The sequence below is a fragment of the Macrobrachium nipponense genome, chromosome 3 (assembly GCF_015104395.2).
Source record: "Macrobrachium nipponense isolate FS-2020 chromosome 3, ASM1510439v2, whole genome shotgun sequence".
NCBI classification, from domain to species: domain Eukaryota; kingdom Metazoa; phylum Arthropoda; class Malacostraca; order Decapoda; family Palaemonidae; genus Macrobrachium; species Macrobrachium nipponense.
This window is the reverse complement of record NC_087202.1, coordinates 29,123,401-29,137,661: the sequence shown is the minus strand read 5'-3', so window position 1 is coordinate 29,137,661 and position 14,261 is coordinate 29,123,401. Positions and strand designations below refer to the sequence as shown.

General features: G+C 36.4%; 1 protein-coding gene across 1 annotated transcript in view; it reads left to right on the top strand.

Moving 5' to 3' along the window:
* The window catches only part of LOC135221681 (zwei Ig domain protein zig-8-like), a 560,790-nt gene that overhangs the window by 537,503 nt on the left and 9,026 nt on the right, over positions 1-14,261 (top strand). Inside the window, exons 4-5 of the mRNA XM_064259408.1 lie at positions 3,961-4,088; positions 4,668-4,751. Coding sequence (XP_064115478.1) covers positions 3,961-4,088; positions 4,668-4,751 — 212 coding nt within the window. The remainder of the gene's footprint in view (positions 1-3,960; positions 4,089-4,667; positions 4,752-14,261) is intronic.

Here is a 14,261-nt window from a genome sequence, read left to right as displayed (position 1 = left end):
CATTACTCCTTTTTACTCTTCGCAGTTTCATTTATGAAGTCCCATCTCCACTTCCTTCGCTGACTCCCCCGTCTAACAAAGGTCTTCGGATCCCTCCCACTTATCCCGACTCCATTTTGTTAATCTTCTCAACGTCATATCCAAATGTTTATGTTTCCCTCTTCCTTCCACATGTAATACATTCTTTTTTTCTTCTTCACTAACTTCTCCTCTAAGCTCATCACTTTCTTTATCGTGTCTTTGTGCTTCCCCTCTACTCTGCAAATATAAGCTCCCCTTTCCAGGCACTCTTCACATACTCGGGAAAGTCCCTCCAGTCTCCTCCGGTTGTTGGAATCCTATTGCTTTTGAGATGATAAAGTTTTAAAGGACTTTTTTGCATCCTTCGGCACTTTCCGTCAGTTACACATTATTCCGCTTGTTTCATATTTCACATTGACATTGAATGACATGAAATGTTCTGCTATTTACATTTTCAGACAAGTATAATATGACCCTCGCCCATATATATTTATATATATATATATATATATATATATATATCTATATATATATATATATATATATATATATATGTGTGTGTGTGTGTGTTTGTATATGCATCTATATATATTTCTGTCTGTAGGTATATATGTCTACATTATATGTATATATGTATGTAAAAATAGACAGGTAGATGTATACTTGTGCACACATAAGCAAGCAAGGTTACTTCTGTTTAAAAAGTAGCAGATTCTCCTCAAGCAGAGAGCATTTAGCCGTGCAACTGATGCCTGTAACTTCATAATTCAGGAAACAAAATGCAAACATTAACACCCTCACACCCACGCGCATATCGAGTCGGCCGGCCTTGCTTCTTTCCGCGCCTATGCATATGCATCTTTATGACCCATCAAGGCATTGAATTTCATTTGCATATCCAACTTCCCGAGTGCGAATGTGTGGGGAATTGATCCCCGAACCAGACTTGGCTCTCTGAGTTATGCGTTAAACCCATTACAGTCCCCGACTTATATGCAAAACTTACAGCGAAGGAATTCCCCCATCATGCTCCGCATGGAATGGGGATGATGCATTGCGAAGCCGAATGGACGAGGCTTATTCTTTTCTCCGCCCCCAACCCCAACCCCACCCCCCCCCCCCCCAACCCCTCTTCCCGTTCTTTTTTCTGTCTCTGTGTCCTGCCTGCCGACCGTCAGTCTTCCAGGACGTTCGGGCCTCCTTGAAATGTTTAAATTTTCTCTGTGTTTTATTAAAAGTGGTTGAATTATTCCCGCGGCATATTAATGGATTTACTCTGAGGTAAGATGCTAATTTTGGTAAGGTCCGGCAATAATTACTGAAGGAGGTCTTTACATTCCTGTATTTCGATCTTTCCTACTTTTAAAGTAGGAAAGATCGAAATACAGGAATCATACATATCCAGTATCCGTCTTTACATTCATAGCATACAAATATTGAAGCAATAAAACCTGATTTTTTCATTTAAGGTCTCCCTCATTTTGAAAGATACGTAGGCTTATTTTTTGAGAAGAGAGAGAACTTCTACAGCAACCAGTGTAATTTCAATTTCACACCCGAAGAAGCCTGTTGCAAAACTTCTTCCTAAAGGGGAAGTAATTGAAAGCGTTTGGTGATAATTCTATCCGCTTTCTTTGCTCTCATTCCTTCGGGTGGGCGACGTCATCTCTTATTCAAATCCCGGTTTCTCCCTGGATGCCGGCTGGTGTCTGCCGCCCGTGCGCTCACCAACCACCCCTCTGCGCTGCCTGCTATCATAACGTTTACGGAAAGTCAGGGCCTCTGCCCTGCCGCCCGCCAGAAAAGAAAAAAATACCCAATAAAACCGCGGAGTATGGTCAAGGAGGCCATAACACCTGTTTACGAGGAGGGCCGCATGAAACCCGCGGTAGCCATTCTCACTTCCTCTGGGAAAGATTGAGTTCATTCGTAAGTACTCTCGATGCCTGGTCTTTCACCAAACGGAGAGATCATCCTCTGTCTCTCTCTCTCTCTCTCTTCTTCTTCTTCTTCTTCTTCTTCTTCTTCTTCTTCTCCAAATGATTGACGAACGAACCTCCATCAGCAGAACGCAAAGTATCCTCACTCCTAGGGCCTGTTTCCTTTCCGCCACTGTATTCTGTTATTTCCTTCTTATCTGCTGCTACCAAACTCGTTCCCGGGCAAGAAAGGCATTTGTTCACACAACCGACCGGATACGTCTTGATGGCGCTCTCATAAGAGATGGCGCTGCTTTTGTGTCATTTTTATGAGGGCGTGAGGCCTAAATTCTTTATAAACTTTGTGTCACCCGCGGTTATACCATTCTCATTGAATATGAAATATTTACGGAAGTTTCGTTGATGTTTTTCTTCCAGTCGTCGAAAAAGGAAAAAGTACTTTTGTTATTTATAAGCACACATAAAGAATGTATCAACCTTGGTTGGATTTTTATTTGATGTTCTGAGGTGTTCTACTTCACGTTTATGCTGTTAGAGTGGAATGTGTTTATGCAGTAAAGAAAAAAATTGTACTTGGCTTTGTGTACAGGTTCTTTGGACGATACAGTTGGTGTGAATGGGATTGTTGGTTTCAGGGTCTTTCCAAAGCATGTATAACAAAATGCATAAAATTGAAAAAAGGAAAATAGACATCCATCATGACTGGTGTAGTTCATACACCTAATTGAAAATGAGAAAAAAATAAAAGAAATATGACATCTATTGATATGATAATGATATCAAGAAATTAAATATAGTCAGTGATACAATCACCACTGTAATTGATAATTGATAAGCGATAGCAATTTAGAACTAATATTACTTAAGAAAGAATAATCTTATTGATTAAACAAAAATTGCCTCTCTCTCCTTCAAATAATCTTTCCAAGAAAATCATAACACCTTCTGAACTATAAAGTATACCAACATCATAAAAATGTTACACTTCCAGCATGTAAGTGCTAGTCCCTGACGAACCTTCGTATAAACACGTCTGCAACGCTTCATCATATTAGAACTAAATCAAAATGAGGAAACGAAGAATGAAAAATCGGTTGGCGTTGCATAGGTCAAAGGTCAAACCGTTATTCCTCGAATGATGGTGCCATTTATATTCCCCGGATCATGGACAGTTTATGAAACCTCGCTGTCACATGTCAGCGCAGTTAGCGACAAGCCAGGGAGTCAGCGCTGTCAGCGTCAAGCGACTTCTCGGAAGGGCAAACACAGTGAAGCGTTTCCCTCAAAAAGATGGTTATTAGTATGCACAAGATAAAGAATGGGATGGGAATGTACATTAGTCTTCTGTTTGTACAGCCATATATGCTGGCAGAAAAGGGCTTTGGTTGAAATACATTTTACATTTATATATGCGTGGGTTTGCGCGTTCGCTTATGAGATTTCTGTAGCGAATTAGTTTTCTGTAGAGGATCATATAAAATCATGTTGTTACTGGGATGATGATTATGATATATAAGTTTGACATATTTACAAGTACAAGTATAAATATATATATATATATATATAGATATATATATATATATAATATATAGTATATATGTATATACATATATATATATTATGATTAATATATATATATATATATAACATAATATATATATGTAAACATAATATATACATATATATATATATAATATTAATATAAATATTATATAATATATATATATAATCTGTAATATACATATATATATATATATATATATACATATATCATATATACTATATAATATAATAATATATATATATAATATATATGTAATACATATATATTATATATAATATTTTAAATAATAAAAACCATATTATATATATATATAGTATATATGTATATACATATATATATATATATATATATATATATATATATATATATAGATATATATATATACGTATCCACTGACTACTGACTCCCCCTTCCACTTTTCATTTCCTTCGGCAGCTCCACAAGCCGAGATCATCGGGGCGCCGGACATGCACGTAGATAAAGGATCGACGATTAACTTGACGTGCGTAATCGCCCACAGCCCAGAACCTCCGGCATTTATCTTTTGGTACCACAACGGAAAGGTGAGTTAAAAGCAATTTCGGATTAAAGGCCACTTGCTTTCCCAGAGAGCTGCATTGAAGTTGAAAGTTCATCTTAAGTTCGCTGTGGCCCGAGAGATTTTTGCTGCATTTCTTAATGTGGTGTGTGTGTGTGTGTGTGTGTGTATATATATATATATATATATATATATATATATATATATATACAGAGAGAGAGAGAGAGAGAGAGAGAGAGAGAGAGAGAGAGAGAGGTGGTTCTCATGAAATTATAGCTTAATTAAACAAATAATCATAGCATGTACGTGTTGGCTGAAAATAAGTTAAGTTTTATCTTCTAATATACTCATATGCCTCTTATATCCAATAAAAAGTAAATGAATTAATTAATTGTATATATATATATATATATATATATATATATATATATATATATATTATATATACATTTATCATTATAGTGTACGATTATTTCCACACATAGATGCACAGGGTTATACACTCTTATCAACCACTGAAATTTATAAAAAAAAAAAAATTAATGAATTGGTGATTACACAATACTTTTTGAAGTAGTATTTTATTACTCTCTGGCTTTTCCAGGTCATCAATTACGACTCTCCAAGAGGAGGCATTACGGTAGTGACCGAACGTGGTAATTCTACGAGTGGATATCTTTTAATACAGGTGAGTAATAATAAAAAGAAGTGATAGGTATAAAGGCACTCAGAAATGCCTATATTGGGATCTTCGTAATTAGGAATGAGAATAAGGGTGTCTTTGTTCACTTATGCTTTATTTTGTGTTTTTTTATTTTTGTTTTGCGACTGACATGTGTTTGATATTACTGCTGTCTTGCATTATTTATTTTTCATTTCCTCTTTTCTGTTTTATTTGTGTTCAACTACAAAAAAAAAATCGGTGTTAGACTGCAAGAAAATTTCATTGGTGTTCGACTGCAAACATAAAAATTATTAGTGTTCGACCACAAAAAAATATAAGTATTCGATTTCAATAAAAGAAGTTTAATGGGGTTCGAGTACAAAAGATCATTGGATACGACTACAAAAAAAAAAAAAAAATATTAGGATTCGACTACAAGAAAAATTTATAGGTGTTCGACTACAGGAAAAAGTTATTGGTGTTAGACTACCAAAAAAAAATTTTCTTGGTGGTCGACTGCAATAAAAAAAAAAAAAAAAAAAAAAAAAAAAAAGGCGTTCGACTACAAAAAAAAAAAATATTTAATTGATGTTCGACTAAAAAAATTATTGGTATTCGTCTACAAAAAAGAAATTTATTTGTGTTCGACTACCAAAAAATTTATTGGTGTTCGACTACAAAGCATTTATTGGTTTTCAACCAAAAAACATTGAATGCTGTTCGACTACGAAAAAGGGTATTTTATTGGTGTTCGACTGTAAAAAGAAATGTCGGATGTAAAGAATGATTGAAAGACAAAATGGAAGCCTTCAAAGGTAACGTCTGTGAGATGCAATCAAATCACAAGTTCTCACAAAAAAAGAGAAGAGAGAGGGGAAATCTGTGTTCATGAAAGGATCAAATAATGGCACATATATAAAAATGGAAAAAACGTGAAGCAAAAGCAAAACTTGTTAAAAAGAATATAAAGAGAAAAACAAATCGCAATCCGCAAAAATACAAAAGACAATTCGTGAGGAGAAAACCTAAAGTCAAAATTTCTCTCTCTCTCTCTCTCTCTCTCTCTCTCTCTCTCTCTCTCTCTCTCTCTCTCTCTTTGTGAATCGTATACTTCCTTTGTTTTCCGACCGAAATCTCCTGAAGGCTTTGATTTCCGCAAGAAATGATTCCATTGCGACGAATCCTGCCGGGTGATTCTGGTCCTTTGTATCGTCGTTTGAGAGATCGGGCGCCGCCGATAACCTGGATCCTTGTCAAAATAACAACGTCGCGCCCCGACGGAGCGTCGTTGTCCTTATATCTTTCGGCCTCGCGTTTGTTTGTTCCTTTGCTCTACCTCCGTACGGCGGTAATGCCGTCAGCACAATTCACGTGGTGCACTGTAAGCCGGACTTAGGTTCTCCGCAGCATCCCTTTGGCCCCTAGCAGTAACCCCTTTCATTCCTCTGTTCATATTCTCTTTATTCCATCTTATACTTTCCACCTTCTCCTGACTGTTGCTTCATAGTGCAACTGCGAGATTTTTCTCATGTTACACTTATCAAACTTTTCAACTCTCAAATTCCCCTTCAGCGCTGAACAATTTCATAGGTCCCAATGCTTTGCCTTTGGCCTAAATTTCATATTTCATTCCATTCCTCTTTTGCTTTGCCTCATATCAAGAAGTGATAAAGCTGGAATTACCCAAAGGCACGATTAAATAATAATCGTATAAATTATTATATTATAAAAAGTAACGGTAAATTTCACTCCTCTTTCCCACCGTTTTCCCTACATCAAGGGGTCGGTTCCCTGATGCGCCTTCTCCACTGCCTTCTATCAGAGGCAAAAGGGGTTTTTACGACCGCATGCCCTTGTTGTCCTCAACCACAGTTATTGGCGGTGGCCCTCGCCTTTTACCAAAAAGGAAGACTGCAGGGCAGCAGTTTCCACAGTTATTGACAGTGGGCCTAGCCTTTTACTGAAAAGTAAGACTTCAAGGCAACAGTTTCCACAGTTATTGGCAGTGGGCCTAGCCCATTTACTAAAAAGTAAGACTGCAAGGCAGCAGTTCCTACAGTTATTGGCAGTGTGCTTAGCCTTTTACTAAAAAGTAAGACTGCAAGGCAGCAGTTTCCACAGTTATTGGCAGTGGGGTGCTAGCCTTTTACTAAACGTAAGACTGCAACACAGCAGTTTCCACAGTTAATTGGCAGTGGGGCTAGCCTTTTACTAAAACGTAAGACTGCAACACAGCAGTTTCCACAGTTATTGGCAGTGTGCTTAGCCTTTTACTAAAACGTAAGACTGCAAACACAGCAGTTTCCACAGTTATTGGCAGTGTGCTTAGCCTTTACTAAACGTAAGACTGCAACACAGCAGTTTTCCACAGTTATTGGCAGTGGGGCTAGCCTTTTACTAAAACGTAAGACTGCAAGGCAGCAGTTTCCACAGTTATTGGCAGTGGGCCTAGCCTTTTACTAAAACATAAGACTGCAAGGCAGCAGTTTCCACAGTTATTGGCAGTGAGCCTAGCCTTAGACTAAAAAGGAAGACTGCAAGGCAGCAGTTTCTACAGTTATTGGCAGTAGGCCTAGCCCCTTATTAAAAAAGTAAGACTGCTAGACAGCAGATGTCCTTGTACGACTCGCAATAGCATACGGTGGTATTATTTTTACACCCCTACCACAGGGTCATGACGACAAATTTCACTTACGTATATAATACATTTATATATATATATATATATATATATATATATATATATATATATATATTATATATATATATATATATATATATATATATTATTATGACTAGTAGACTTTCTTCCTTTACCCATAGTCCTATCTTGGATCTTCCATAAAATCTATCTACACAGAGTCTTTTTCTTAGGCACGATAAATCCCCGATGACCTTTCTGAACCTGTATTTCCCATCAACCTTTTAGTTATTTCTCGGCTGTTCCAAGAACGCCTTTGTGTCTACTTCTCTACCTGTCTGTAGACCATTTTGAAAATTATTCCTCTCTCGCTGTCTTCAGAACCCTGTCATTGAGTGAGATAAGTTCATATTCATATTGCAACATCCCCCGAACTCTGATATCTTTCTATTTTTAAATGTTTTCCGTGACAGCGTAACCTGTGCACCTTTGCAACGACCTAATCCATTTCTTACTTCACTTTCTTAGCACTTCTCCAACAAAGACGTCTTCATTGCACTCCTGCTAATCTTTTGTATAACAATACATACTTCTTTCAGTGATTTTAAATAAATGCATTTATCTCACCAATATGTTTTCAATGTAAATTTCGTTGTTATTTCATCATAAGAACGTCAAATGGTTTTTAAATTCAAAATTTAGTAGTCTTCAATGATTTTCTGTAGCTACAAATTGTCTACTTCCAGATATTACCTAATGTAAAGACAAGAATACATCACTTTCCTCCCTCTTTTCCTTAAAATATCTTCATGTTTTATTATGTTTTTCCTTTATTTTTCTTGGATATTACAGTCACTTCATTGTCTCCTCCCACAAATTACCTAACGTGAATATCACTTCTCTCACTTTTCCCCGAGAAAATCTTAATGTTTTTATTATGTTTTTCATTGCCCCACTGCAGAATTTCTTATTTTTTTTAAGAAATTACATTCACTTGATTCAGAAGCCTGTTCATGCTGTTATTGTATCCTATACTGAATGAAAGGGATCGTATCCTCACTTTTGTTTGCACCGAATATCGAATTGGTGAACGTTTTCCCATTCTTCTTCGAACTCGTTCCCTAGGCAACTTATGTTTCCAAATATTCTGAGCCAGTGCACTATCTCACATTTCCTTGAGTTTTCCTCATCATCGATAGCAATATTGCATCTTGGAAAAATCAGGCGCTTTTCGAAAATGTTTCTGAAAGACTTTCTGCAATATTTCTCCAAATATTGCTGTTTGTCTGGTCCGTTGTCTCATCTACATTACAGCAGCCATATGGTCAACTCTGATATAATTAAGCTACGAGAAACCCGCGATCACTCAGACTGCTTTCATGTTATGTATTGTCCTTTTAGCCTGTGTAGTTCTTGCTTAACAATCGGAGAGGAAGATAGAGCTTGTTGTTCTGTTGACTATATTTTTCTTCTCGTGTCATAAATACGTGCATTTAGAATCTGAAACATTAATTTCTGTCGCAAACTCCACCTTTCAAGCTCTATAGTAACAGCTCTAAACTCAGGTGAAACCAGCAAAATGCATGCGCTTGTTGAGTTGTATTATTATGCATGCTCATTTACATAAAATTACTACACACGTATATAGGAGATATACATAACCCTGAAAAAGTATGATTACTCTATAATATAAACCTTTCTCAGACGCCCTTTCTGAGGGAAGAATTTTGAAGAAGGAAAAATAGCGATTATCAGTGAGGTCTGAGAGCTTGTCTTTCTTGTCCGACAATAGAACGGCCTTCCATTCAAAGACACTGTGCTACAGGTAAACAGATAAATGGAAGTATCTCATGTGAAAGTGCATATGCTTGAAAAAAAAACTATAAAATACTCAATATAAAAAGCAAGACGACAGGCCTGCCGATAATACTGTGAAAGAGGAATGTTTTAAATAATGAGCAGTATTCGAGATTAACAGGTAAAGAGATATTTACAGCTGCAAAAATTACTCAGGATAGACAAGTTAAGTAAGACCATATAGCGAGGATAAATAAAAAGTTCATGTAGATTAATAGATGGATGAAAATTCTTATTGAGGACTGCGTAGAGGACTGGTAAAGATGGAATACCTAGAATCATAAATATGAGAATCTGTGGCAAGTGTTTCTAAGAAGAGTTTCTTCATATATATGGGGCTCTACATTCACACATACGAACGTATATGAAACTTTAAATACACTTCACATTTCAACAGAAAACATGTCTTATTATATGCAAAAGATTTCTTATCTAAATTCGACCTGACTCACAAACATTACTTAGTCTACTAATGTGTATGCATTTCAGAGCAGGAAACGATCACAGTTTGCATTTCAGAGCAGGAAACGATCCCAGTTTGCATTTCAGAGCAGGAAACGATCCCAGTTTGCATTTCAGAGCAGGAAACGATCACAGTTTGCATTTCAGAGCAGGAAACGATCACAGTTTGCATTTCAGAGCAGGAAACGATCACAGTTTGCATTTCATAGCAGGAAACGATCGCAGTTTGCATTTCAGAGCAGGAAACGATCCCAGTTTGCATTTCAGAGCAGGAAACGATCACAGTTTGCATTTCAGAGCAGGAAACGATCACAGTTTGCATTTCAGAGCAGGAAACGATCGCAGTTTGCATTTCAGAGCAGGAAACGATTGTAGTTTGCATTCCAGAGCAGGAATCGATTATAGTTTGTATTTCAGAGTAGGAAACGAGTATAGTTTACTAAGCAGCGAGTAAGTGGAATCAATCTGTTAGAGGAAAATCGTAGAGAATCCAAAATTATATGAATATAATTAACCATCCCCCACCCCCACCCCCTTTTTTTCTATACCAGTATTATACTGGGACTTCTTAACTAGTTTTACGATTTATACCTTATGCAAATTCACTGAAGAGACGCATCAGAATTTGTAAACAAAACAAATCAATTACTCGCAGTCACGTGAAGACTCGCAAATTTCAACAGCAGATGTGCTCGAATAAAATTCATGGGTACTGCAGTGAGTATTTGAGAGATAATACTCGAAGCCGATGAAAGTTCTCGAGAGATAATACTCAAATGTCTGCAGTGGCTTTCGATCTTCCTCAAGATCCACTTTAGTTGCGCGGCGTTCGCTGTGCGAACGCGATGAATGTGCTCCGCAAATCCTGGAACAACAGGCAGTAAAATCAAGCGAGTGTTAGCAATCTCAATGAAATGTAAAATGCAGACGTACAACCAAGTAGTTATTTCATTCAATCGCCGAGGAAGGAAAGATATCTTCGCTTATCCAAATAGAATGTATTTGTTATCCTACAGTGATCTTACCTCGTGAATCCATCGAGTACGAAGAGGCAGTATAAATGCAAATAATGGACTGATCTCACATATCCTTTCGAAAGGATGCCTGGCTGTCTCTAGCGCAGAGTTTTCAGATGCTGACTTATTTGAGGGAAGCAGTACTATGCACAGAATAATTCACCAAAACAAAAGGAAGCCAATGTAATGTATAGATAAACTGCAGATCCGTAACCTTTCCTCGACATCTTCAAAGACTTAAGCCAGATCAATTTTTTTACTATTATTTTTTTAAGCCGAACTCAAGGCATGTGAGATTGATCAGCTGTTCTCACAGAGAGAGAGAGAGAGAGAGAGAGAGAGAGAGAGAGAGAGAGACAGAGAGAAGGAGTTACAAGGATTAGGATGTTTCAAAGACTTCTTAGTCCATCCGAGGAGACATAGTGTGCTCACTTATCTCTAGGAGCAGGTTTTACTGTTCATTCAGTGTCCAAATGATTTTGTCTAGCTATCTTTTAAACTTTTCCACACTGTTATACAACTTCTGATGGCAATTTATTCCATGTGTCACATATCTTGTATGTAAAGAAGTTCCCAAAATGAGATGCATCTTCAGTTCTAGTTTCCATCCATTATTTCTTGTCTGGTTTTCGTTTAACGTAAATACGTTACTGTCTACTTTTGTTATGCCTTTCAGTATGTTGAATGTTTCTATTAGTTGCCCTTGCAATCGTCGTGTTTGTAAGCCATACATGTTCAGGCTTTGTAGTCACCTTTGGTAACCTATTTGCCTAATGGATGGAATTAACTTTGTGGCTCTGGCTTGTACCTCTATTTATGTCCTTCCTTAGTGTTGGTGACCTAAACTGTACTGCATATTCGAGACGAGGTCTAACTATTGATGTGTAGAGCTGCAGCACCGTTTCGTTGTTTCTCTATTTGAACAGCCTTTTTATGTATCCCGCTAGTTTCTGTGCCTTCTTTTCAACTCCTATGCACTGTTTTGTGGATTTTAAGTCCTTGGTAATAATGACGCCAAGGTCCTCTTCTTGTTCTACACTATTTATGTCATTCCCAAGCAGCGTGTAGTTGGCATGAGGGTTGTTTGTTCCTATTTGTAACATTTTACACTTATCCAAGTGAAAAGGCATTTGCCATCTGTTTACCACTCTCTTATTTTCTTTAGATCTTTTCTTAAACTTTCTACTGTCTCTGGGTCTGCTGCATTTACACCAAGTTTGGTTTCTTCTGCAAATTTAGCTATCCTGCTAGTTAATTTTACATCAGTGTTATTAATATAAATAAAAAAAAACAAGAGAATGTGAAGTTACAATTCCTGAGAATGTTAAATTGCAATTCCAAATTGTTTAAGACAATGGCAATAGAAATGGCATGTGTTTCATTAGAGCTAAATGAAAGACTTTGCACAATTCTCGTTTTCGTAAAATATTCCTAAAAAGTAATGAGTTGAGTGGTATTGCACGGTTGTGTTAAAATTTTTCAAAATGAACATTCTTCTTTCTTCAATAGGAATTAATTAGAAATCTGTTGAAATTGAACACGGTAACACCATTCCTGCATTTGGCGATATCTGTTCTGCTCTGGGACGGTACTAAAAAGGCTTCAAATAGAATAAAAAAAAAAAAGCATTAATTAAGGAACTTTCTCTGCGGCTGTAAAACCATATCAAAAGCTTTATGAACTCCAAATAATTTTTTGTCAGGCACAGAATGCGCCAGCTTTCCCTCCCTGGACCTGCGTTGAAGCGAAAGAAAGCTGATTAGATTATTGCCTGTTTAAAGTCAATAAGTGATTTGAACTTTATAATTTTTTCATAAGGACTTTATCCTTATTCCCTCTAATAAGCATCAAACGAGTACCCTTGTAGGTGAAAAAACCTGTTCGTGATAAAAATCTGTCATAAACATAATAGGAAAATTCATTATGATTGAGTTCCAAGGGGGGAAAATGCCGTTGGGAAGAAAGGTCTCCACAGTATTGTTTGGGAAGGTCAGCATCGACTTGAAAATGCATTTTCGGTAATAATTTGGCTAAAATTTCGCTAAATTATTTGTAATAAAGATATAAGTCACAGCATTGATTCAAAATGATAAACCTACAACTGATCCTATCTGCCTTTTAAGATATTATCCATAATGGTCAAATAGTTGTCAGTTCTGTTCATGGCCCATATTCTGCACATCATTCTCTATGTACTCTATATATATATATATATATATATATATATATATATATATATATATATATATATACACACACACACACACACACACACACACACATATATCATAATATATATATATATATATATATATATATATAATATATTATAAATGCATACATGAATATATGTACACAAACACACACATACACACACACACACACACACACACACATATATAATTATATATATATATATATATATATATATATATATATATATATATGTACGTATGTGTACACTTATTCATGCAGGCATTTATATATGTATGTATATATGTACATTATCAATAGAGGGATCCACAGTAATATCCTTGTTTATCTAGATATAATATATTTATACAAAGCTTAAAGCTTTCGTCCATCCTCCTATGGACTTGATCACTAAGCAAATGAGACATGTATATATATATACATACATTATGTATGATATATATATATACATTTACCTTTATATGTGCGTAATTATGAACCGTGTATGTATAGATATACAGACAAGCATTTTCTTCTTCAAAACTCGTCCTCACATAATATTCTCGAGCTATACTATGTTCCTCCAGAGGGAAAAGAGGTTCATTTTAAGTCTGTCATTTTAGTGTCTTTTCCTTAAAAAAAGAAAAAAAAAAGCGAATAAAGTTTACGTCTAGCAAACATCTATTGTGTCCTAATTTCCCGGAACTTTATAAAAGTACTACAATAGTTTCCTCTCCACTGCAAAACCGGTTCGTAGGACTTATCATTTTTTTTTTCTCTCTCTCTCCAAAGGAAAAAACTTTTTTTCCACGAAAAAAAAAGAATTGGAGAAGTTTTCATTTCTTGCCATTAGGAACTCTTCGACGTGATATATGCGCCCTTATGAACAAAGTTTCATAATTAATGTCGACTTTTTACACCATTGCTTGACCGAAAAGCTTATTTTCCCGAGTTTACATTTCCGTTATTCTCTTGTGCTTGCCCATTTGAAAGGATGTTTTGTCTAGGATAGTTTTCATGTAGATATTGTTGCGTGTTCGAACGCGAAGGAAGGAGCACGAGAATGAATATAGACAGTGAGGAACAAATTCCTTTTGTTTCTGGTATTTGCATTTCGCTTTTTCTTTCATATTCAAGAGTATTTTTCTGATCATTAAACTTCACGAGGTTTGGTTGCAAGCGGGAGGGAAGTCGAGTGAAGCAACACGCGCTCGGATGCAGAAAAACAACAAAAGCAAATCTTTCGACTGCAGATGTAATCTCGGAGGGAGGCGTCCCCATCCTGCTTTTGTTGCTATGGCAACTAACCGATGACCTTAGGAAACACCCCACCCCCCTTCCCCCCACTGTTCACTTAAGGGAAGT